Source organism: Fringilla coelebs, assembly GCF_963513975.1.
Source record: "Fringilla coelebs genome assembly, chromosome: Z".
NCBI classification, from domain to species: domain Eukaryota; kingdom Metazoa; phylum Chordata; class Aves; order Passeriformes; family Fringillidae; genus Fringilla; species Fringilla coelebs.
In genome coordinates this window covers 83,040,573-83,066,190 of record NC_140031.1, presented here as the reverse complement: position 1 = coordinate 83,066,190, position 25,618 = coordinate 83,040,573, and the positions used below count along the sequence as shown (strand labels likewise).

General features: G+C 43.3%; 1 protein-coding gene across 2 annotated transcripts in view; it reads left to right on the top strand.

Moving 5' to 3' along the window:
* RASGRF2 (Ras protein specific guanine nucleotide releasing factor 2) overlaps nucleotides 1-25,618 on the top strand; it is a 125,455-nt gene that overhangs the window by 20,287 nt on the left and 79,550 nt on the right. For both annotated transcript variants that reach the window (XM_084225951.1, XM_084225950.1), the window contains exon 2: nucleotides 16,462-16,568. In XM_084225951.1, the coding sequence (XP_084082077.1) occupies nucleotides 16,462-16,568 (107 nt within the window). The remainder of the gene's footprint in view (nucleotides 1-16,461; nucleotides 16,569-25,618) is intronic.

The window sequence follows — 25,618 nt, the reverse complement described above, 5'->3', positions numbered from 1 at the left end:
TAAAAATTTATCTGATATAAATATTTACAAGATATGGGTTTCCCTGGTAACTTGAAATATCTAAAAGGCAAACCTGTAAATATGTAGGGAGCTGTGACGCCTCTCTTAGTGTTAAGATTTGTTCAACTATTCAAGCTGTGGTACTAAAAACCATCACTTTTTTTTGGAAATGCAAACTTATGTAGTTGTACTGCAAGACAAAATTAGGTCCATATCTCTTATGAAAAGAATAAGAGATATGCAGCACTGATAGCAAGTAATGCACTTGCCTGCTGTGTTTTGTAATAGCACTTGACTTAATTTAAAAATTACTAGAAAGAGAATAACTCTGGCATCTCAATCACAGAGTAACCACTGAAAGCAGCCCCCAAAAGTTGTGTTTTCATGATTTTATGGCCCATTTTTGGGAACACTCTGCTCTTCCCCCATTCTCTGATCATTCAAGGACTAGCAAGTGCCTGTGGCCACTGAGAGGATAGCAGGTAGCTGATTTCAGCCAGGATAGCAAGACCTGTAACCACCTCTGTGCTGCATTCTGTTTGTACACAAATTATTTTATAACTCTGTTATCTATGTGGTTTTACTCAGCAGCTCTTGAGACAACTGTAGCTTGTGTTCATAGAGCCAACAGTGTTCTGTTGTAAGGAAAAGGTGTGGGAGGAGAATAAAAGTGGGTCTTGTCAATGGAGTTTAAAGTGGTTTTTGTGCTTTTTGATGGCACTCGGAGTTCCTCGGGGGAGGAGGAGGAGGATGAGAAAGAAGCCCTCAGACGTCACAGTGACACAGGAGCTGTTTGCTGGGAGTCACACAAGGTTTGGAACACTGCGTCTGGACCCAGAGCTGGGTTGGAGGTTGGCCTTGGTGATCCATTTCCAGCCCCGCTGGTTCTGTGGCTCTCTGTGCATCCCCTGCCTCCTCCTCAGCAGCCAGGACCTGATGCATCACTGAAGGTTTCACTCCCAAACTGCCAAAATCAGGGCAGCACCTCTGCTCTGGGCTGGTTCTCTGTGCCTGGATCCCACAGAGCTCCCCCAGAACTTCCTGATGGGAGTGTGCCTGCATGTGATGGGAATGTCACTTGGCAGCTACAACTTGGTTGAACAATATTCTTCCTCCTCTCATTTCTCTCTCTCCTATTGCATCTGGCTACATCAGTTGTGCTTTTACAGCAAGCAAGTAAATTCATGTGCTTTTTATGCCTTCTTTTTTTTTTTTTTACACAGGGATACAGAACTCGGATGTTACAAGACAGTATGTTTCCCTAGCTGTGCTCAAAATGTGAACTAAGAATCTTCTTTCTTTAGTTATCAAAAGCGCTTCTGCACTGTTTTGTCTTTGGAAAAGATAATTTTAAACGCTTGATAGAGATTGCTTTGTGGTTTTCTATTTCCTAAGAAACCTGAATTAACCTGGTTATCTTTCTGACACCATGTCAGGCAGTAGGATGGCAATCTCCATAATTACTACAACTCCTTCAGTAGTAGCAGTGGTATCCCATTTTATGCAAGTGCTAGAACAAAGAAATTTATTAATGTTTTACATTACAAAAGTTAGAGAGGAGGTGTCAGAAATAGAATTCTAAGAATGAAGGGAAGAAGTGGGGGAATCCAAGGGGGTGTCCCTGCTTGCTGCTCTTCACCTTTTTGTTGGAGTTATTTTGCATGGAAATAAGAGTTTCATAAGACCAGGGGGAAAAAAGTAATTAGTTCAATCAGCACCAAGGGGTTTTTTTTGGGTTTTTTGCTTTGATTTTATGTTTCTAAACAACTATTGATACAGAGAAGCATTTAAATGTCCTTTAGGATAGAAAGGTGTGGGGTTTTTAACCTGATGCCACCCCCTACCCATCGCTTGCCCAACTCTGGTGTAAATCAGAGCAGAAGATTTCAGTAGTATTTTTCCTCTTGTTAGAAACAGTTTTCAAGAAAAGATGACTTAAGGACTATTTTATCTGTTGCTGCAGAAAAACCCCACATTTTCAGCAAGAAAGTGATTGAGGCATTTAACTGACCTGAAGGCTGTAGCTGAATTCCTACTGTATTTTTTACATTATGCCCTGTATGCCTGCTAATGCAGAAAATTACGTTTTTTATGGTTTCCCTTTCTTGTTATCAGCAGCAAAACTGGATGGCTTTTCCATCCTTACACACTGCTGTGTGTTTCTCTGCCTTTGAAAAGGGTAATATTCATGTGGCCTACAAAGCTCTGAAAAATGAGAGGATTTTGAGAGGAGAAATTGAATTTCTGACATAGTCTTCCTACAGTACATTCCAGTGAGTTAAGAACAAAAAACAACAGAAACAGTTTGTATTTAGATGCAGCTCTGAGTGATAAACTGCTTCTCAGACATTTTGATGGAAACTGATGGCTTAAAGATGGGGCATTTTTCTTTATTTAAGAAAAAAAAAAAACAGATCAGTTTTGGTTATAATTAAAAGAAAAAACAGGCAATGTACTTTGCTTGACAGGAAGAGGGATTTCAGCTAAAACCAAGACTTTTATGTGCAAATGGAAAAAAGAAATGAGAAGCAAATTGAATTTCAACGTTTGCTATGTGGCTACTTTGATCATTCAGGCTGTTCTATTACATGATATAAGATATGTGGATCTTTAGTAGAGTTTATTGAAACTCCAGTAGAAGGGAAGAAATCACAACTTCTAGAACTTGGATTGGCACTACTAAAAGAAAGTGCAATAACATCCCCTAAAATAATTCTGTTTGTATCCCAGCTGAAGCTGGTTTTGCCACTCTGCTTCATTTGCTTTTCCAGATTTTCCAGCAATTTTTAATGAAAAGCACTGTGAAACAAACACAGTGGAAAACAGAGCTTTACTTAAAAGTTTCTTTGACTGTATGGCAAGTTCAAGACTTAATGAACTGCAGCTATCAAACACAACTGTCAAACTGGCAAGAAATAGTAAATTTGGCCTTTTCCCTGCCAGAGAGGAGAGATGAGGATGCTATTCTGCACCTCTCAAGCCAGGGCTTTGCAGGATTTATTGTGGAAGAGCAACAATGGGAAGAGATGATGTCCCCTGGGAGCCCAAAATCTCTGTGTTTATTCAGGTTAGCTTGAGAAAGCTCTTGCTGCTGGGGATGTGTATTGACACAGAAAGCAAAATTTGAGGTTGCATAAGAAGGAGGAACATAAAATATTCTCTTTGTGGAAAATGAACAGAAAATCCCATTGTTCTGCATACAATTTACTCTCTTCTGGGAGAGAGAAAGTGATGCCTGTGCCTCTCTGCCCCCCTTTTCAACCCTTCTGTAACTCTGTCCTCTCCAGAATGGGGCTGCCTGCTGGGATTGCCCTTGGTTGCCACTGCTGCCTGTGCCTTGCACAGAGGTGACATTCCCAGATGAATTCTCCAGCTCTCAGATCCGTGAGATTTGAGAATCCCAAATCCCCTGGGTCTGCACAGCAGGGTCAGGCTCTGCTCTGGCCAGGATGTTAGAACCCTGACTACTGAGAGTTTTAAGCTTTCTGTGTTGACAGACACTGACCCCCAAAAAACCACTATATTTGACCCGAGGCTGTAAAAAAGGCTTCTAAAATTGAATGATAAAACTGAGATTAAGAGTGTATAATGTAAATAAAAGTATATATTATCACATAGTAGAAAACTTACAGTTTAAAATTCTATATTATAATAATATATTAAATAAAATACTTATTTATATGTTATTTATAATATAAAATTATTTATAATAGATATATTATATGTACTATCTATATTATTTATATTATATAGTAGAAAACTTACAGTTTAAAGTTCTATATTATAATAATATATTAAATTAAATATTTATTTATATGTTATTTATTATATAAAATTATTTATAATAGATATATTATATGTACTATCTATATTATTTATAATATATATTATTTATTTTATATATATAAAACAAAATAGAAGTTCTAAAGTGAAGGCTAGTGGTTCTTCTTCACTTTCTTCTTCATGAGTTTGAGTAATATAGTGTAATTAGATAAAAAAAGTCCACATTATGAGCTACGAACACTCAGTTTAGTTTAAAAATGACTTTGTGTTATTTCTTAATTAAGCAGTTTATTTTTTTAAAACCTTATAAAAAGAGAAATATGATTCCTAATTTGTTAGGGTGAAGTACTACAGAACTCACAGTTTGTGAGAGTGTTATATAAATAAGAACTAATAAAGATCTAAGTCCAAACAGAAAATACCGTGTCAGACATTTAATGCTGAGAGCAGAGTGGCCTGAGAGGGGACAGGAGCCCAGTCCCCGAGTCCAGGCTCACATCTGGAGACTGCTACCAGAAAGGTCTTCCCGAGATCAGGATCAACCAGCAGAGCCAGAAAATGCCTGTTGGATGGAAATTAGGCCAGTGCATCCACAAGGAGGTTCTTCACCTTTCCTATCACAAAGACCCCTACTGTAAATTCTGTGCAAAAAGAGAGCACCTCTTTGCTGGACACCCAGAATTGCAACAGCTTTCTGGGGAAAAGAGTTGGTGGAAGGGTGTCCTCAGCTGCTGGGTGTTGGAAAGGAGCTCAGCAGTGGAGCTGGGAAGGGAGCAGAGCCCCAGCAGGGGCTGAGGGAGCTGGGAAGGGGCTCAGGTGGAGAAAAGGAGGCTCAGGTCAGGATGGCACAGCCAGTGGGTCGGCTGTGCCCCCAGAACAGGGACAGGAGCAGAGGGAACGGCCCCAGGCTGGGCCAGGGCAGGCTCAGGGTGGATATTGGGAGTTTTCCTTCCTGGAAAGGGCTGTCCCACCTGGCACAGCTGCCCAGGGCAGGGGTGGGCTCCCCATCCAGGGGGGATTTCAGAGCCCTGTGGATGTGGCACTTGGGGACAGCGGTCAGTGGTGGCCGTGGCAGTGCTGGGGAAGGGCTGGGCTCTGATCTTCAAGGGCTTTCCCAACCTAAACAATTCCATGGTTCTGTCACCTCTGTGATTCTTGGGGTCTCTTTGCTTTAAGCCCCTTCCCCTCTCTCTCAAGGGTTCAGTGTTTGGGTGCCTGGGAGGTTCTGCCATGGGGTGAGAGCAGTGCAAAATGAGGGCAATGAGTGAGGAAGAGATTAAACTTCCTCCCATGAGTAATTTACCTCTTGTGCAAACTTTGCTGCTCGGATAATAGTGCTGGAATGACAGGTGGGGCTGAAAGCAGAGTTTGTGGAGGAACAGAAATCCAGGCACTCTCTGTATGTGATGAGGATTTTCTATCCTGTTATCAGAGAATATGAGTAATTGTTGAATTTCTTAAAAAGCAAACTTCAACACGTCCTTTGATATCTCGTGACACTAATTTGGGTGAGTATTAGATATATTGTCTCTGTGTTTAAAGTACTCCCCACTGAAAAACCTTCAAACTGAAACAACTCCAAACTCTCTATTACTAAGCTATTGAGTGTAGCACAGTTAATATGACTGGGGACATATTAGTAAAAACCTGGAAAGAAAACATGTGCTGTAGTTCCAGTTGGGTAAATTGTTAGAAACAGAATGTGCGCTTACGTGGGTCTCTGACAGTCAATATTATAAAATGTGGATTCTATCTGAAGCCCTAGCATAATTTCATTTGACATAAAGCCTGAACACATTTCAGCAATCTCCAGCCAAATTCTGAAAACTTAATTTTCAGTTCACAACTGGCATAGTGCAACGCAGTTCTTACCCTTCTTATAAAATGTTGGTGGCAGTGACCCTTGTCAGTGTGAGATTGTTTTCTATATTTGCAAGGTGGAGTATTGGAGTATTTACTGTTACAGCATGGCCAAGTAATGTCAACAGTTAAGGAAATTTCAGACAATCTTTGTACAAAACCAGAAATTGAAAAGGGACATTCAGAAGTCCTGGGGATTAGGGAAGGATTGTCATATGATGGAATCATCTTAATTGTTGCTTGGCCAAGGTGAGGTGCATCATTGGTTTGTGTTTGTTTGGTTTTTTTTTTGCTTTTGTTGGGGGTGGGTTGTTTTGGTTTTGGGTTTTTTTTTTTTTGTGTGTGGTGTTTTTTCTTTTGTTGTGTTTTGCTTTTTTTGGGGGGGGAGGGTTTGTTTTGTTTCGGTTTGAGTGTTTTTGTTAGTTTTGTTAGTTTGGGTTTTTTTTCATTACAAATTTGGAGAATTCAAAGGTCAGTAGATTGAGGAATGTGTGGAAATGTCATGGAAATTTCATCTACATTTCTTAGTGGGTGAGACAGTACCGAACTCACTCACTGGACCTTCGATGTGCTGAGGTGAGGCCAGTGTTTTATCTGCCTGTGCATCTGAGTGAACCCCATCTGCTCAGGGGGTTGGTGCAGTCCAGACCATCCCCTGGGGGGCTGCAATGTCCAGATGTGCTGGAACATCCAGATGTGCAGAGAGAGGCAGTTACAGGTTCCCTAAACAGGGACTTTTCTACTCACAGTCCCGGGGGTGAGGTTGGGAAATGTAATTTTAATGAAGACCCTGCTCCTCTGAGCGCTGTGGTCGGGGCAGCTCTGTGTTCTGCTCCGTGGCCTCTGGAATGTCCTTCCCTGCCCTCCTGGGTTGGATCCAGGTGGCCAGAGCAGCCAGTGCTCCTCTGGTGGGCTGTGAGCACAGGCAAGGTGGAGGTCGAGGCTCTGGTGTTGCCATGTGTTGCAATTACCTTTTCTCGCTCAAAACCAGTCTGTCGCTTCTCTTGCCAATTTTTTTACAAGGTTGTAATGAGGCTCTGACCCTTCAGGGCTGCTTAACCACAGAGTGTGCTGTCAGGGAGCATGGTGCCAGCAAAAGGCTGTTTTCCCGTGCAATAAAATCAGCCAGGTGTCGTGAAAACCTTGTGTTTTGCTCTTCACAGTGGTCCTTGATTTTCCATCAGAGCCCTGCCAGTCCCTGGTGTTGGTGCGTGTCTGTACCAGCCTTGTCCCTCATCTCACACAAAACTGCAGTTGCTTGAAATTGCAAGTGTTTGGTTTTTTCCCTTGAAAATGTTTATAGATAGAAATTATTATATATAACAGGGGTGTAACAAGGTCTGAGATGTGCTGACTTCTTATTCTTGCCTCCCTATCGTGTGTTGGCTCACTTCAGGGAGAGAAGCTCTGTTTATAGCAGTCTTGAGTTGAACTCTTTTACAGCAGATCTATATTTGGGCATCTTTGCACATATCCTGGTGTCTAAAATGGGCACCATAATTCTTACCTTGTAGAGGAGTTCAGAGATTAGTTACTGTCTGTAAAGAGCTTTGAAAATGTCAAATGCTGTGTTTGCATATTTTGAGAATATAATTAGAAGACAGTCAATTAATCTGCTTCCTGTAAATTAATACATCAAAATTGTTTGCTCTGTAGAAATTGTTTGTGTGAATGCTATGGGGTGGATTTATCTTTGTTCCTTTTTATTTTTGGTACATATGTGATGGTGTTTGCTGAGGAAGCCAGGCTTCACTTTTGCAGTGCACAGTAGAGGAGTGCAATCTTCAAAATAGAGGCTGTTCAGATAATTTCATTATTTACCTGCCTGCTCATTCTTTACAGTGAGGCTGCATGTTTTCAACAGTGATTTATTACCTAGAAAATTTTAACTTAGGCTCAGGAGGGTTTTTCATTATTTTCTGTGTTTATTTTCTGTGTTAGGATGGATGAAGGAGGGTGTGTGTCTCATCTTGATCCTGTATGTTTGATGCAGGAGCTCTCTGGAGAGATTTTTCTGGTCCATATTACATAAGTAATCAAAATAGGAGTTTATATATGTTCTGCCCTTTAAAGTCCAATCTTTTAATTAAAATACAGGGATGTCTTCTGCAAGGCAAAACAGATGCTGAGGTTTGTGTCAGAATTGGTGTGGAGGAGCTCTCAGCACTGCCAGGTTTCAGAGGAAAGGGCTGGAGAGCTCTGGCTGCTGTTTGGACAAGGAGGGGAAGGCTGTCAGCACAAGGAGAAAGGTTAAGGTTGTGACAACTGGTGAAAAAATGAGACAGCGTGAAAAAAAGAGCAAAACACAGAAAGCTTTGACTCCTGAAAAATGTTTAACACTGCAAATGATTACAGTACTCCCTTTGGTCTGTTTCTGTCTGTTTTCCCCATCTGTCCTTCCTGTATCAGCTTGAACATCACATTTTCTATTGATGCAGCTACATTCCTACTGATACAGCTCTATTTCTATTGCTTTAGTTGGATTTCTACTAATGTATTTGTATTGTGCTTAGTTATGTGGTAGGGCTGTAGTCCTGGTTCATGTCACCTGGGCCGTGCTTGCGGGAGGGGCAACATTTGGAGTGAGTTGAACGCTCCTTCCCTCCAGTTTGGGCCAAATGGGACCTGCTGAAACCCTGAAATGGGGCAGGGACGAGGAGTGAGGGGCTGTGCTCCCAGCCCACCTGCAGCAGGGAAAATGGGATTTCTGTGTTCCTTCTCCATCACCTGCACTGCAAACACTGCACTGCCGCGGTCCCCGCAGGTACCTGCCCGTTCACTGAGCTCTCCACCTGAGTGGGTGTGTCCTGAAAACCTCTCAAATTATCATTAAACCAGCACTTTCCCAGAGAGTGGCTGTTCCTTTGCCAGCATAAGGAATGTTGTAGAGAGAAACCGAAGCCTGGGAGGGAGCAGAGGCAACAAGCAGTGGCTGGAGCATTCTTGAGTTTGTGTGAGCTGCAGCTCTGAGCGCTGTGTCCTTTCCGCGGTGCTGGGGAGGATCAGAATGCTGGGAATGGGGTCGAGGGTGAGCACCGGGCTGGCTGTGTCCACCACCAGGTCTTCAGAGCAGTTCTGTCTGTCTCTGGCCTTGGGCAGGCTGGATTTGGCCGTGCTTTGTAGGAATCGCTCTCCACTTTTCAGGAATGCAGCCTGCAGAAGTGTCCTCAGGGCACATCTCAGCATCAGTCACCTGGGGAAATGAGATGCAGAGATGTGTCAGTGGCAGCCCCAGGAGCCCTGGTGCACGTGGGAGGGAGGCAGCAGCCCTGGCAGGGCTGTGAGTGTTTACTAGAGACTGTGCTGTCGCTGCAAGGCAGCTTTCAGGTCCCTGGGAAGCAAGTGGCTTGTGGTTTCTGGCAGCAAATTCCCACTGGGCTGTGTCAAATGCACTTTGGTGTAGTGCATTTGGTACCCGTGTTCAGTTTATTATATGAGTGAATAATTTAGCTGCACTTACTTGTTGTACCCATTTGTGTAGGTTTTACTTGTTAAAATTTTCCTTTTATGTGGCAGAATTTTCCCCTGTTGATAAACTGCTGCTAAGTACAAATGGTCTGCATTGAAAATAGAGCAGATGGGGCCATATTAGCCTGGTTCTCTCATCCATGAAAACAAGTTCTGTAACCGTTGTAATTTGGTGTAATTTCAATGCAAGTCAACAGAGTGGCAGGAGAATTTAGGTCCTCAGCGACCTTTGTGTATTCCTTGACTTCTGTTTTGCGTGCAAGTTGTGTTTTCTAATTGACAGAGTAAGAGTTTATAACACAGGGTGCATTTATGTGTAATCTCACTAACTGGAAAACTGTTGATTGCATAATTACATATAATTACCTCAGTTGTTCTTGGCCTGACAATATTTGCAGGATGGCTCAGGAAGGCAATTCACTGTCAGATGTCAGAATAGATTTTATGGAGCAGGTTGGCACTCAATTAATTCAATATTGGCTGAAGAAAGGAGATATTAAGCCATCCCATCCCTCACCCAGAACAAGATATTTTGTATTTGTCCAGTTTGAAGCTAAACCTGGAGCAGATACCACAGCCCATCTTTGAATATTCTCAGTGTGGCAGATCCAAATCAGTATCTTCTAATGTGCTCTAGGCAGATAAAAGCCCTATTCTAATTCACCTCTGGAATATTTTTCTCCCTAGTTTTGTTCAGTATCAGATGTCTACCTATCAGGGATGATGAAGTAACACTAAAATGGTAAAAAACACCCCTCCTTAATCTCCAGGTGTCACCAGAAAGAAACACAGAACCTGCAATACTCCAGTGTGTCTCTACCAGGTTTGCAAATTACTTCTTCATTTTTTTAAATAATCAAAATTGAACCCAGAACCAGCAAGAAAAACCCCATGAAACTTGTTAGAGCCAGCACTTTATGAAGGCACCAGCACATCTCATTTATAACCAGGTGCAGAGCAATCTGAAGGCTGTAGAAGATTCTCATGCCACCAAGGGAAGTTTTAATTAGCCCCTCTAGGACTATGAGAAAGGCTTCAACCAAAGGTCCAACTGCTCTAATTACCTGTGCCACACAGTGGCTATGAGGACGTGCTGGGGAAGACATCTATTTAATACTTATTTTACTTTTCCCTTCCCTCTGCTCTGAAATGACTTTCCAGTTATTTTCAGCTTCAGGACTGTTTGCATTACAAATATGTGAATTCTCTGTGTTTGCTAGCCCAGAAATCGTGCACAGTGAACCCTCTGCTCTCCCTGCACATCACTGCCAGTGCACTTACCACTTTGTCACAGAGCAGCACCAGACTATCACCAGCTCTTTCTTCTGTTTGTTTTGAAGCTGTTTTCTCTGACCTTTGTTTAATAGATTTTTTTACTTTTAATTGGAAAAGAAGTAGACCTGTGACACTGTATTCATCCACTTTGTACACCTCCTGCTTTTGCAGACTCCTGTTTCATCCCCAAAGTTGTTCCTTCCGTAGAATTACCAAACATTCTGTTTGGAAGGGGCTTTTTAAGGGTTTCCTAGTCCAACCCTCCCTGCAATGAGCTGTGACTTCACCTTGATCAGGTGGCTCAGAGCCCTGTCCAGCCTGGCCTTGAATGTCTCCAGGGATGGGGCACCCACCTTCCCTTGGGCAGCCTGTGCCAGGGCCTCACCACCCTCATGGCAAAATACTCCTTCCTCATATCCAGTCTGAATTAGCCTCCTTCTTCTCAAAGCCATCATCCCTTCTCCTTTCTCTGTGCTGAAGAGTCCCAGATTAAGTTTTTAGTTATCCAGCTGGGACATACTCAACCCCTTCCATACCACTTCTGTTTTTTTCTGAACCTTTCCTAATTTATGCCCGTGTGAAAAGTCCAAAAGTGCCCATGGTATTCAGGATGTTTCATAGTGTAATTGCCTTGTTCACTTTGTTCTGTTTGTCTCCCAGCCATCCCTGTAGTCTGATTTGCTTCTTTTGGCATGGCTGAGCATTGGGATGGTGTTTTCATGGACCCTTTCCCGGGACCTTGCTCCTGGGTGGTGCTACCAAGCACAAAGTCCATCTTTCCACATGTGAAGCTTGGAATGTTTTTCCTCACGTGTGACACTTTGCATCTGTGACCATTAATTCAGTCTGCCCTCTTGCTGTCCAGTAACTCAGGCCTTGTTCTTAATAATAGATTCTTGTCATTACTATCTCAAATAATTTACAAACTTTGTTATCCTTTGTAATGTCTGTCCCAGTCCTCAACAGAATTCCCCGAGGAAGTCTTTGATGACTTTGTTTCATTCTAAGAACTGACAGATGGCCCAATATTCCAACTGTTTCCTAGCTTTTGAGCAGATTTTTATTTCATTTTTCTTTTATTTTTCATCTGTGGAGTGTCCTTTTTTTTTTAAGTCCTAGATATTTAAGCATTTCCCTAAATATCTGTCAAAATCGGTGTGAAAACCATTTTTGTTGCAATCCAAATACCTGTTGACCCCTGTGAGATCTCCTCTGGGTTTAGAGGAGATGCCATCCTCGTACAAAAACCATCTGACTCTTCCCCAGTACATCGTGTTAATTCTGATGTCCACTAATCCTGTTCTCATTATAGCTTCTACTAATTGGTATGATACAAGCATGAAATGTGTTGGCTGAGTAGATCTCCCTGGAAACTTCAAAATGAATTCTCAGTCCTGTCATCATTCCCTTCTCATGCTAATTTAGCAGCAATGGGATGTGGATTTCCTGCCAGGAGTGGTGGCACAGCAAGTCCCAGCATGGGGGAATCTTCCCTGGCAGAGAGGAGCTCTGCTGCCCACCATGCACAGCCATGGAATTACAGGATGGTTGGGGTTGGAAGGAACCTTAAAGCCCATCCATCCCACCCCTCCATGGCAGGGGCACCTCCCACTGTCCCAGGCTGCTCCAACCTGGCTTTGGGCACTGCCAGGGATGGATCCAGGGGCAGCCACAGCTGCTCTGGGAGCTCCATCCCAGGGTCTCCTCACCCTCCCAGGGAACAATTCCTTCCCAGTATCCCATCTCACCCTCTTGTGGTTGAAACCATTCCCCTTGTCCTGACTCCACAAATTGTAATAAATAATCTCTCTCTGTGAGGGATTGCTGCCTTCTCCCCCAAACATTTCCCTCACCTCCACATATTAATCCTTGCCTGCTTATTCCCTCCTAGAGGTGCTGCCTTCTTCCCAACATTTCCCCTTCTTTTCCTTCCCTTTTCCCAGGATGAGAGTAATACAGAGTACACATTTTGTTCTGTGTTTCAGATGCTGGGCAAAATACTGTCAGTAGAACACCTCTGAAAACTCCATGAGTTCATGTGTCCTTGGATAGCATAAGCTGCTTTGATTTAGACTGCAATTTGCTGCTTTTCCTTCTGGGATTACTGAGGAGTTTTCAGTTGCTGCAGTGATTGTTCTCTTTTGCTCAGTAATTTACTTGCATTTCAGGTTGCACACAGGCTTCCAGGTTCTGAAATGAAAATGTCTTTAGAAGTCAAGAACAATAAATATTTTTGGCTTGTCATGTTAAATTTTAATTAATCACCTCTGCCACCTTTTCCAGCATCAAAGGTTTGCAACATGCCCTTGCAAACATCAGGCAGTGAATGTAAGCCTTAAATACATGGCAGATGATTAAGCTTCCTCATGCTCACATTAAAGACAGGCTTTTGTTATGGCTCTTAATGTTTTGCTAGCAATCTTAGTACACAGACAAATTTTCCACTACTGTTTTTCATCTCTGTTTCCCATTCTTATCAATATTGATGCCTGTAATTTTCTTTTTAATTTATTCTCAACATCCTGGCTTGAGTAGTTAAGCCAGGACTGCAATAAATCAGTGAAAAATCAGGAAATAGCACCTGGCCAGATCATGGCACAACTAAGTTTTAAAATGACAGTTTTACAGTGCGTTAATATAAATTAGTTTTATGTTTAGCAAGGAAATCTTAGGGATGGACAGTTGTCTGGGGCATCACCACTCATTGACCTCAGCGGTCTGAAAAGCAGTATTTCTGTTACAGGGCATGTATCATTTGGGTTAATCTTTTTTTTTTCTGTGGCTTTTTTGGGGGGGGGGGGGTTGGCTTTTGGATTTTTGTTCCTCTGGTGTTTTGTGTGTGTGGTTTTTGTTTGTTTGTTTGCTCTGTTGCACACTTTTTTTTTTTTTTGAGAGTTTGTCTGATTTTTTTTTTTTAGTCAGAACACTGTTTTTTCCCCTCTGGAATGGAAATGTTGGAGCTGCAGAGGTTCTGCTGCCTTGTGTTGAGTGCTGCCATCCCTTGGGCAGTTTTTCGAGGGCAGAGCTGCGCTGTGAGCTGCTGGGCAGCCCAGCGGTGGTGCAGGATTTCTGCCCCCAGAGTCTGGGCTGGCTCCCGCCTTGTCTCTGCAGCAGGCACCCGTCAGCTCCTCCCTCGGTGCTCCTCTCACTGGAGGGAGAAACTCTGGCTAGCCCCAGGTAGGAGCCAAGGAGTGACACACTGCACTGCTCCTGATGTGCCTCGGCTCCTTCCTTGGCTGTCAGTCATGCCTTCGTACCTGTTCCAGGTACCTGAGGCTTCCTCTCCTCTTTTTTATCTCCAGCTTTACCTTCAAGAACTCTGCCAAAGGTGTTTTTGTGCAAATGAAGCCTTGCCATGTCACTGAATACTGAAATGACACCCTGAAATGAAATTACTTCATTTGTTTTATGTCAAAACACAGATTGTTCATATTACCCTCTATGATTCCAGTGGTTTTCAGAATAAACATAAACAACAAAATTGTCAAAATTGAACTTGAAACATAAGTGTCTTCCTGATATGCAACAGACGGGATAATGACGGTGATGAGGGTAGTTGATGTAAATATGTGCTACAGGGCTTAAATATTTACTGTTTTCCCTTCAGAAAAAGGATGGTGTGTATGCAGAAGGTTTTTTTTTACCTGTACTGTGCTGCAGTGATGTGCAAGCTGAACTGTTTGGCATTGAATGGCAGTGCTAAAATTATATTGTCTCTGTGTAATTATATATACAGGCCCACTCACATACATCACTTACTGGAGAATGTAATAGTGCATCACAGACACCATCTTATTTTCTTGTAGTAAATTTGTTTTTTAAATGAGCAACATTTATTTTGAAAAGAGATTTTAAAGATGACTTTGAGATTCTTTTCAGAGGCATGTTATGGGATTTTTCTTGCACTTTTTGTGCTCTAGAATTGACTATTTCTGGATAAATGAAGTGAGAGCTGATGCTGATGCTTGACTCAGTATATCTATTTGGGGGGCTGACAGATGTAGGTGATTTCAAAACAAATGCTGTCTGTAATTTAGCTTTAGTTGCCCTTGGGTCCAGACCTGCTGTGGTTGCCCTCTAAGTTAGTTTAAATGTATGCATTTTCTCGGCCTGTGTGTTTCTGGCGTGCCTGTCACCATGGTGACTGCACACCTCTGAGTTTAAATTCTGTGACATGAGATCACTGCAAGTCTTGCTTTAGAGAGGTCTGAGTTGCTGCACTTTGAAAGTAGGGAGGACTCTGATATTGTCTCTCCCTTTAACTTGAATCCCCACACAATGGGATTAAATCCAGTGCTTGTCTGCACTTGAGTCTTTATTCTAATTTTATATGTAACAGCTTTATGAAACGCAAATAACTTGTTACATAATATGCAGTGCTGAACAGTGTGATTTATCTTTAAATATGCTTTTTAAAATAGACTATTCCACTCTATAAACAGAGCACATTTGTGTGTAATCTTGCTGCACTTTTCACTGTGCTGTAGGTTATTTTCAACTGCACTGTATTGTTGTAAAAGTTTTTATCTTTCTCTGCTATGGAGAATTCTATGGACCTGATTAAATGGGTTTTTCCTTCCTATTCATGGTATTCAGGTATAAGTGATATGCTCTGTTGAAACCCCACAGGTTATAAGATTGTCCTTGTACTCATTTATTATTCCTCATTTGGGCTCTGGAGCTGTTTAATTTCTGGGGCTTAACAGGTCTGAGTCTGAACTTGATTTAGTTAAAGCCTGTTAAATGTGAATGCTGCTTCTGATTTGGCCTCATTTCTGTTGTGATTGTCTCTAATCCTGCAGTTCTGGTGCTCTTCTGCATGAGGAGTGCTTTTTATATGCATAGTGTTGTTTAACTAATACAATGCACAAGGGAATAATTTCTCCTCCTGGAATGCCTTTTTTTGTGCTCATGTTGCCCAAAAGGAAGCCAAATGTAGGAGTGCTTGAGTTTGGCTGTTGGAGCCCAGATGGGAATTTCTGTTCCCTGTGCACAGGTGTGGAGGGGCTGGGGGAGTTCTGGGCAGTGAGGACAGTGGAGGGATCCAGACATGCTCAGTCAGAAGTTCTGAATGACCTCAGACCCAAACCCAGATGTTTTTATGACCCTCACTCTTCCGCCTGCCTGTATATTTAGGGCACCTGTGGAAATCAAAGGTGTGTGTTTAGGTAGAATATTTTCTGACCTGTTTTGCTCTGAGTTGGAAGAAGCCTGTTTGCTGCCTGGCTGTAAGTTGGTACACAAGCTGTGCAAAATAAGGTTGTAAATATCCATCCCTGTCAAATGGGAGCTAAAGTGGCTCTCCCCTCCCCACCAGCTAAATCTGTTTATGCTGCGCTCTGACAGTGGCAAAAACCTCCCTGAAAGTTCTGTGGAACACAGGGCAATGCCCTTCATGCAAGAAATGTGAGATTTTGGGGGAATAGCATTTTCTTGCAAAAAAAAAAAAAAAAAAGGTAGTTGCCATATAGTGATGGGTGAGACTTCTAGAGAGCGGGGGAAACATGTTTTGGGAGTGTGATGGATGAAAAGAGTCCCTGTTCTTCTGGGAAGGTGGGGAATCAGCTAGAACCAGTGCATAGTCTGCATTTTTGTGAGGGGCTCCAGGCTTGGGTCCCCACGCTGGCTTGTGAGGGAAGTTTTAGGTTAAAAAATGTGAAAGAGAACTGCAGACACCCCACTGTAGTTCTGTTATTGTACTTGGCTTGTAGGAGCTCTTCAGGGAATTGTATTTTGTTGTCTTGGATGTGGAAGTTTAAGAACAATAACTTAGCAATAAGTACATGAAAGCTATTACCTTGATACACAGGGGAATATTTTCAGGGTAGTTTTAACTTCCATCCATGTTTCAAGACTAAAACTTAAAACACATCTTCTTTGGGCTGGCAACACACTGGGCTGAGTATAGAAAGTCTTCTGGTGGCTTTTATTTGGTGGGTGGGGTGTGTTTTTGAAAACAAATTTTCTACTTGTTTTGTTTGGTTGAGTTTTTTTTTTTTTGTTTATTTTAAAAATTTTGTATATTTTTAAATTTTCGATTTTTTGAACCCTTTTTTCCTTTGTTCTAATTTGCAGCATTACTTTACTGTTCTCTTTGGCCATGAGGGGCAGAAGCCGCTGGAACTGCGTTGTGAGGATGAGGTTGATGGAGATGAGTGGGTAGAAGCTATTCACCAAGCAAGGTATGAAACTCGATTTGTGACCCTCTGATCCATTTTATTACAGATAAATGGATAATACTTGAGAACCTAAACCCATCTTCCGAACAGAAAGAAATGATTACATGTATTAGCTGGATGTTTTTTGCAATTCATGAGTACCTTATAGGAAAATAACACCTTTAACATTCAATGCTTATTTCACTTTCTTTTATCTTTCATAAGCAATTTTGCTGCAGTTGAAATTAGTTCAGGAAGAATATTATTTTATTAGAAAGAAGCCCTAGGATTAGTCTTCTGTTAGAGACAAGCGTGTCATGTGAATGAGGAAATTAATGATATGACAGATGAATAAATGAGTTTTTCCTTAAAAACTCTTACAGAGAAATAAATGTAAGAAAGAGGAGGTGAAGCCATTAAGATGATGAAGTGTGACAAATAAAATTTTGACTTTGAAACTGCAATTCTGAACCACCTGAACCACAGTTTTGGGAAAAGTGTTGTGGTAGGACCTTGAGCCATGCAGTAGCCTGTGCCCAAGAAGAGGCCTGTGTGGCAAGTGGCCATGGTTTAGGTGTAATCCAAATTAAAGTCATCTCACTGAAGGCCTGAGGAATGCAGGAGGTATGAGAAAAAATGCTCACTCTTCAAAACTTTTAAAAGTTTAATAAGGCATAAAAGGGATAAAATTCAGCGCTGGGGTGCTTGGCTATTTGCCAAAAGCACACCATTGACCTAAACCATGTTCTCTATGTACTGTTACATTACAGGGGGTACAAGCATATTCATAAGAGTTTGAGTTGGATATGTATATATTCAAACATTCCTTTGGGTTTAGATGTTCTTTTGCTTGGTTTTAACCTTTGGCTTGTCATCATGACATCTTGTAAATTAAACCAATATATTTTATTTCTTGTGGTTCCATCCTGTTGTTTTTACACTCCCTGGTAACGAGGAGCCAGTAAATTGGGTTCTGGTTTTTGTCACTCTTGTTTTACCACTCAGTCCACAAATGCAAGGAACCACATCATTATCTTACACCATTCTCTGAGTTAGTTACACAAAAGCATGTAAACATCAGATAGTCTCTATTTTAATATTATGCTATGGCCTAAGAGATATTTATCAAATTACTATTTACTATCTATAAGCTATACAGTGCATACCTAAATGGACAGATTATACTATAGCAAGAAGCAGCTAAAAGGAATCACACATTGCACTATGTCAGGATCTTTGTGATCAATAATAACTTGCAAAACAGAAGCTAAGACATAAACGTGAAAGGCAGTAACTGTATTTGTCATTTATAACAGGAGGCAAAGCTGCTGCCGAAATGCACTTTCTGCAGCCTCCTCCCATCCACACTCACCTCAGCTAATCTGCAGTGCCATGGTAACGCACAAGCAGCCAGGCAGCTCCCGAATTGCTTAGGACATGAGCCATGTAAACAGAAGTGATTCTGCTTCAGAACTAAAATTGAACATGAGCAGCTCGTAGTTTTTAATTTAGAGCTTGTGAAGTGAGGCCCTGGGGCTGCAGGCCTTGTGCTGCCTGGGCAGCCAGCTTTGGGAGATGTGTCCTCCTCTGGTGATGGAGGAGAGGCTGCCTAGAGCAGAGGCTAGACAGTGTTAAAGGAATAAAGTGGGTATTTATTAAAAGGCCTCAAAGGATGCACCTTGGGCAGTACAAAAGTCTGACCAAAGCTCCACCCAAGGTACACCCAAGGTGAGCCCAAGGTAGACCAAAGATGGACCCAAGATAGACTCAGAGTTGTGAATTTTCACACTTTGATAAGTTTTGGTCCGTGTCCATGCTGGGGTTCAGTGTCCAACCCCAGCTCCAGGTTCTGCAGTCCCACCCTCCCATTGCTCTCCTCCCTTCCCTGCTGTTTGCACTTTTTGGGCCGAAGCTGCAGCGGTGTCCTTGGCTCTGGGGTGGACAGGGATTGTTCTGTGTGCCTGAGCTGTGAGGAGAACTGCTGGCACTTTATATGGAGTTCAGAGTTACATCCTAATGCAGTACAGAATCTGGAGAATATGAAGGCTCAAACTGAAGGCATCTCTGGTGCCTCTGAGTGGGGTGCTGTGCTCTCCCAGGCCAGCCCTGCGGGCGGGCAGTGGGGCAGCTCTGGGTGACCCCACCATGCCCTGCCCTGGGGTCCCTGGGGCTCAGGGCTGGGCCAGTGTCCCCTGTGTGACACCACAGCCCCGTGCTGCTGCAGGGCATGGCCTGCTCAGGGACAGCTTTTGCTGTGCAGTGCTTGATGCCTTAGAGTGGCTGCCTAGAACAGAGGCTGGACAAGAGTGAGAGAATGAAGTGGGTGTTTATTAAAGGCCTTCAATAGGTACAGCTTGGGCAGTCAGAAGCCTCCCAGAGGCTGCACCCAAGATGGACAAAGGTCACGAGTTTTTCACACAATTATAAGTTTGGTCCATTTGCATTTCAGGGGTTAGTCCTCCGATTCCAGTTTCAGGCAATGAAGTAATTTATCCCAGTTTGCTCCCCCCAGTTCAGTTTTGTTTATACTTTCAGGGCCTGAGGCTGTAGGGTGCCCTTGAGTTTCAGGCCCAGAGGGATTGTGTTGTCTGACCAAAATGTGAAGACAATAACTAAAACACTCTACTTAGAGCTTAGACTTATACCCTAAAGCAGCACGGGATTTGAAAAATATAAAACCTAAATCAAGGCATCCTCCTGACAGTGAGTGAGGAAGATAGCAGGGCTTTTTGCCTCCTGCTCGTGGACATTTAGGGACAGCAGCATCCTGGGCTTCCCTCTCTGCAGCATCAGTTTGGTTTTGCCACAACCTCTGCCTGACATGGGGAGACACACAGGGGGGATTTGGGCTGTGCTCCAGGGAACAGGGACAGGAGCAGCGGGAACGGCCCCAGGCTGGGCCAGGGCAGGCTCAGGGTGGGCACAGCAGGAATTTCCCCATGGAAAGGGGGCTCAGCAACTGCCCTGGCACTGCCCAGGGGGCTTTGCAGTGCCCAGCCCTGCAGGTGGCACCTGGAGGTGGCACTCGGAGCTCTGGGCTGGGGACAGGGTGGGGATGGGACAAAGCTGGGACTCCATGGGCTGGGGGGGATTGTCCAGCCTCTGTGGTCCTGGGATTCTTGTCCACTGCCTGGTGTAAAAGGCACATAAGGAGTAAGAGCTTCGTAATATGAGGTAATTTTTTTGTCCTTGTAGTTCAGTCTGTGTGTCACACATGAATTTTCAAGGTAGAAACTGACACGAAATGAAGGCAATGGCAAACAATGCACAACGGAAAATAGTGAGAACTTGCAGAGAAGCTGGTTGTGACACTCAGGGTCAGGGTGGCTGACTTTGGACTCCAGCAGGGAGTTGTAATTTCAGGCTTTACAGGACAGCTGAGGCTCTGAGGTAACTAAGATCAGTATTTTTACCTCCACCCCTTTTGGTATTTGCCTGTTTCTACCTTATTTGGGCCTATCTCCTGGTGATACTAAGCTATGGGCATCTCTGTGAGGAACAGTCTCAAGGTCCTATGCCATTTGGGGGATTTTCTTCATCATCTTTTCTGCACAGGTATGTAAATTTCCTTGGGGAAGTTTCCCAGGGATACAGACATGGCTTTCTTGTGTTTTCTTGGACAAAATTCCAATGAGTGACCAGAAGAAATTGTAAAATTTAGTTGGTAAGCATGGAGTGTCATTCCCTGTTGTGGGTTATCTCCTTGCTCTGATGATTTTCTACTTCACTGGAAGCTGCTTTTGTTTGCTTTGCATTGTGTCAAGTAGAACAGCCTGGAGTTTCTAATTAGTTACTAAACCGTTGGGTCTTTTGCTGAAGATAGATAAAAAGAAGCTAAAATAATAGTTTTTGAGTATTGTGTAAGACTTTTCTTGCCAACTTAATTGAACAAAATAGCACAGATTCTCTTTAGGGATTGAATTTCGCCTTCATCATGATCTAGACCTTTTCCCTTAGGTTTATCTGTATTTTTGACAAATGGGAGAAGTGCCACTGTTGATTGGAGCCTAACCTAAGGTTTTTTTTGGAATTGATGAATGGCATTTTATGTAGCACTTTAAAGATGCTTTCTTGTACTGCCTCAGGTGTCTTAGTTACAAATTGTTGGAGGCATTGAGAAGACTGCCACTACTCTTATATTGAAAAGAGACCAGGGAACATCTTGTTCCATGTGAATATGCTGGCATTTGAGAAAGGGAAGTATTTAATTGCTTTCCAGAGGGTCATATCCTCATGAGGAGCTGTGGTAATCCCTGTGTTAGCTGAGACAATGCAATTGAGGTAGTTGAGGCTTTTTGTTTTCTTAGATTGACATATAGAAAATCTAATTTTGTACTGCTTTTCATTGGGTTTTTTTCCCCCCAAAACATATTTGTAGCTATCAAAATTTCTTCCATGTCTAATTTACTTTGACAGTTATAAACAGAGTGTTGAAAAAAGGATGCTGCAATCTCACTGCACCCCATGGTCTACTCTGGGTAAATAAGAATTTTTTTCAGATGCCAGTACCTAATGAAAGGATCTTTTCTGCTGTGATGTTGTCCATTTTTCCTGTCCATATAGCCCCCACCTCACATAAGGTATTGTTTGGCTTTTGAGCAGGAAGTGGGATATTTAATCCAGTATATTTTACTGGAACCTCATTACCAGTTCCACATCTGTACTTACTTTTTTTCCCCTTCCATTTTATTTGAATTTTCATTATTTTGGTTTCTCATTAATATCCAGGGTGGCAGAGCATGGTTTGCTCCTTCTGAGCTACAGTTTTGGGCAGGAGGATTTATTCCTGGCAAGTCCTAGTTCCTCTGTCAGTGACTGCATAGGGAAGTCCTGTTTTTGGCTTTCTCCCAGGACTTGTTCTCTTATGAAAAAATCTCTTTCACCCTCAATACACTGAGGTGTACTTATCACTGTCTCCTACAAAATCTTCTATATTTTAAGGCTTTTTTGCATTTAGCTCAAAAACTCTTATGCTTTTTTTTTTTTTCATATGAATGCAGTATTAATAAAATTTATTGGACTTCTCTGCTTTAGCTTATTCCAAAGTCTTAAATTCCCACGTGTGGGAATAAAAACCCTCCTTTCATGCAGGCACAAGTGTGAACTTAATTGGGAGACTGATTTGAAAAGGAAATATGCTTTTTTAATTTATTGCCAGCTTAGCTGTAATCGATCTCATTCCTCCAGGTCTGCTCACTGCACAGGTGATGTGGGAGAAGAGCAGGGAGGAAAATGGGAATAATTCTTTCACCTGGGTCACTGTTTAAGGTGTGCAAGGAACTACTGCCCTCTAACTGGCAATTTAAAATCAAAAACAAACAGAAGCAGCAAGGCTTTCTCTCAGATTTGCAAGCACACTTTGCTGTGTATTTTACACAGTATTTTGCAGGTGGTTGTAGGCTCCCTGTGGCATCTCAGAGCTGCGCTGTGCTGATGCCTTGCTGTCAGTAAAACTGTGTTAGTTGGGGCCTGGTGCTTTAATAACCAGGATTTTGTGTTTTCTGGTGGGCTGGGAGTGAGGCAGAGAGGGGCAATCAGTACAGACACCCGGTGTGAGCCCCCAGAAACCCCTGAGCTGTGCAGGCTGTCCGGGGGCTGCTCCTGGACCTCCATCCCCTGAGGATGCCTTGGAGAACAGTCCCCTAGAACAGAGGCTGGGCAAGACTGAGAGAATAAAGTGTTTTGGGTGTTTTCTTTATTAAAGGCCTTCAATAGGTACAGCTTGGGCAGTCAGAAACCTCTCAGAGGCTGCACCCAAGATGGACAATGGTGACGAGTTTTTCACACAATTATAAGTTTGGTCCATTTGCAATGGCCCATTGCATTTCAGGGATTAATCCTCCAAATACAGCCTCAGGTAATGAAGTCATTTACCCCCAGTTTGCTCCCCCCAGTTCACTTTTATTTATACTTTCGGGGCCTGAGGCTGTAGGGTGCCCTTGAGTTTCAGGCCCAGAGGGATTGTGTTGTCTGACCAAAACGTGAAGACAATAACTAACACTCTATTTGGAGCTTAGACTTATACCCTAAAGCACTACAGAATTTGAAAAATATAAACTCCTGCCTTTGCTGTTCCTCGGCTCCAGCTGGGCACACAAGGCCTGCAGAGCCATCTCTCAGCCAGCCACCCAGGCCCGTGGTGTTCCCAGAAGCTGCCTTGTTTGCTTTGCATTGTGTCAAGCAGAGCACCCTGGAGCTCCTAATTAGTTACTAAACCGCTGTGTTTAGTAGAGTTGGCTTTAGTTTAGTTTAAGCCGTTTCCAGCAGCGACTCACCAAGTCCCTGTTGGTGCAGCCCGGCCTTGGCCGGCCCGGCCCGGCTCGGCCTTGCCGGGTGGTCGCAGCTCGGCCGGGCCAGGCTCTCACCTCCTGCTCTCCGTCTGCCCCTGGCACTGCAGGCACCTGTGGCCTCTTGGTGCCAGCTCCAGAAAGGGGCACTGAGAGCTGCAGGGATGCACACATGGAGTCCCCTCATCAAGGAGAGGAGAGAGAGGTGGGTTTGGTGATGGTGGTGATGTGCAGATCATGGCCAGACAAGAATATTGATCACTCTGCTTACCTGAAATCCCTTATCCCCTTATCTCTGTGTTTTCCAAAGCTTGCTGCTCCTCCAACCTATTCTATGCCTCCCTTTCCCTGCCTTTTGCTCCTGCACTTCCATAACAAGCCTTGTGCAACCCCTAAAAATGCTTTTCCGTGTAGCCCACACAAAGTTTCACACCCTCTTGTTGGTGGCTGCTCTCAGCCTGAGAGGCCTTCCATGGACTCTGGGCACACCTCATGGCAGCTTTTAATGAGCATCCCTCTGAAAGGGGGCTCCTGGAAAACAGGGAGAATGAATGTTTTACATGGGCAGATAGCAAGAGCATGAGTGGGGATGGTTTTAAACTGAAAGAGGGACTTAAAATTGACATTGGGAAGGAATTGTTCCCTGGCAGGGTGGGCAGGGCTGGCACAGGTGCCCAGAGCAGCTGGGGCTGCCCCTGGATCCCTGGCAGTGCCCAAGGCCAGGCTGGACACTGGGGCTGGGAGCACCTGGGACAGTGGGAGGTGTCCCTGCCGTGACAGGAGGTGGCACTGGCTGACCTTTAATGTCCCTTCAACCCATGATTCTGTGATTCATGGCTGCTCATGCTTTGAGTTCTGTCTCAGTTTTGCACAATGGGGTGGGATGCCATTCTCCTCCAGCTTGTCCGTGGATGAATTCCTATGGTCAGATTTTCCTGGCTGGAGTGCCAGGACAGTGGGAACAGCTGGTTTTGATGTCAGGTGTGAGTCTGGTGGGTGACACACTGGCTGCTGAGAGGTGTTTCCAGCACAGTCTCCATCCCACACAACAGGGTGGCACCCTGCTCCTGAGTGAGCCATTCCCCACGGACATTGTTTGGATGCTTTGGTTGTTGGGCCCACTTTTCCAAAGGCTCTGTCTCCCAGCTGGTATTTCCCCCTCTCAGTTAAAAGGATTGTGTAGTAAAAACCATTTGGGGTGTGGAGTCATCAGGGTGCCCTCAGAACCCTGGATCATACTCCAAGACACCTTGCTTGGAGCCGCAGGGGTGGATTGGTTATGTTCTAGTGCAGGTTTTACTGTTCCCATCCCTGCTGTGGCTGTGACTGCGCCATCAGGCTTTAAAATCCGTCTAGATGCTCTTTCTCCTCTGTTGAGGAGTCCTGCAGCAGCTGGAGGTGGGGACAATGCAGGCAATTTCTTCTGCCTTGCAGACAGCCAGAGCCTGGTTTCATCAGGAGCGAGTTAGGCTGTGCATTTTGCTTTTCAGGAGGGTGGTTTGATGTGGCCAGACCAAATGCCTGCTTCTGCCAGCAACCTGGGCAGTTTTAGTGCAATTAGCATGGACTGCTCCAATGAACCACAACTCTGGTCTCATTCTGGGACAAAACTCAAAAGTATTTGCTGGTGGCACTAGTGGAACTTGCATCCTGGCTTGCTGCCAGCAACTACTGTTAAACTTTCTCGAGTTTTCCTAGGTTTTCTGAGAATGTCAGACTAAATGGTGCAGCACTTTTTATCAGGGTTTTGTTAATTTCTTCCTCTCTCCATGTGGTGGGTGATGGTCAATCAGAGGTTCTTGAAATACCTGATTTGAGCTCTGTTCCTACAGCTGATGGTAGTAGACAGGTTCAGCCTCAGCTTACAGGATGTTTTAGACTTTACAGAATTGCTTTCCTCAATAAAATATTAATAAAAATTTGTATAAACTGTGGTTTTCAGCAGTTGTTTCTTTCTATTAAACAATACCCTAGACAAAAAGCCAGACCTACACTGGCTGCTTACAAGTTGTTCTATATATTTTTCTGTGTTGCTTTGATATCTGAACATTTTGGTACAATTTTCTCTTTCAAGGATTTTTTTATACATGTGTGTTCATGTCAGTATTGATACCCTATCCTCTTGTAAGAAGGCTCCTGGGATTCCTCTGGATATTCAGATTAACACATTTAGACATGGTGATCTCTACTCAGGCATGCAGAGGGATGGATGGAGGGGCTGTTGGAAGAATGTGAGGTTTATTCCAAAAGCCTCTGATTTTTCCTTTCCCAGCAGTAGTTTTGAGAAGGAAAATGGATTTAGTCTATTATAAGTGTAGGTATACACAATCTTTTCTAATTAACTCTTTTTCATACTGCTAATTATAGGAGTGAAGGAGATGTTTGGTTTTCAGGCTGAGTCTGACATTTTAGATGGCCAAAGCCCCCCCGCTGAATTGCTCTAAGAGCATCTCAAAAGAACAAAAACTTTGGTCTTCCAGAGCAAAGTTTCTTGTTCCCCAGTAAAGCAAAGCTGTCCAGCTGAATGCGTTTAAAGAATACAGGAAATACACATAAATTTCTTCCCCCAAAGGAAGAAACAAAAAAGTGAAAGAGAAGCACTGTATGTAACAATATATTGGATCCTACATAAGCAGTTCATCCTTGTGACTCTATGTCCTACTATTTTCCTACTATTTTCCTCAGTTTGAATAAAACCAAAGTGAAACCCCTCGAAGTCTTTATTGAAAACAATTGGTAGGAAAACTTCTAGAACATTATGAAAAAGATAAATAGAAAAAGAGAGTG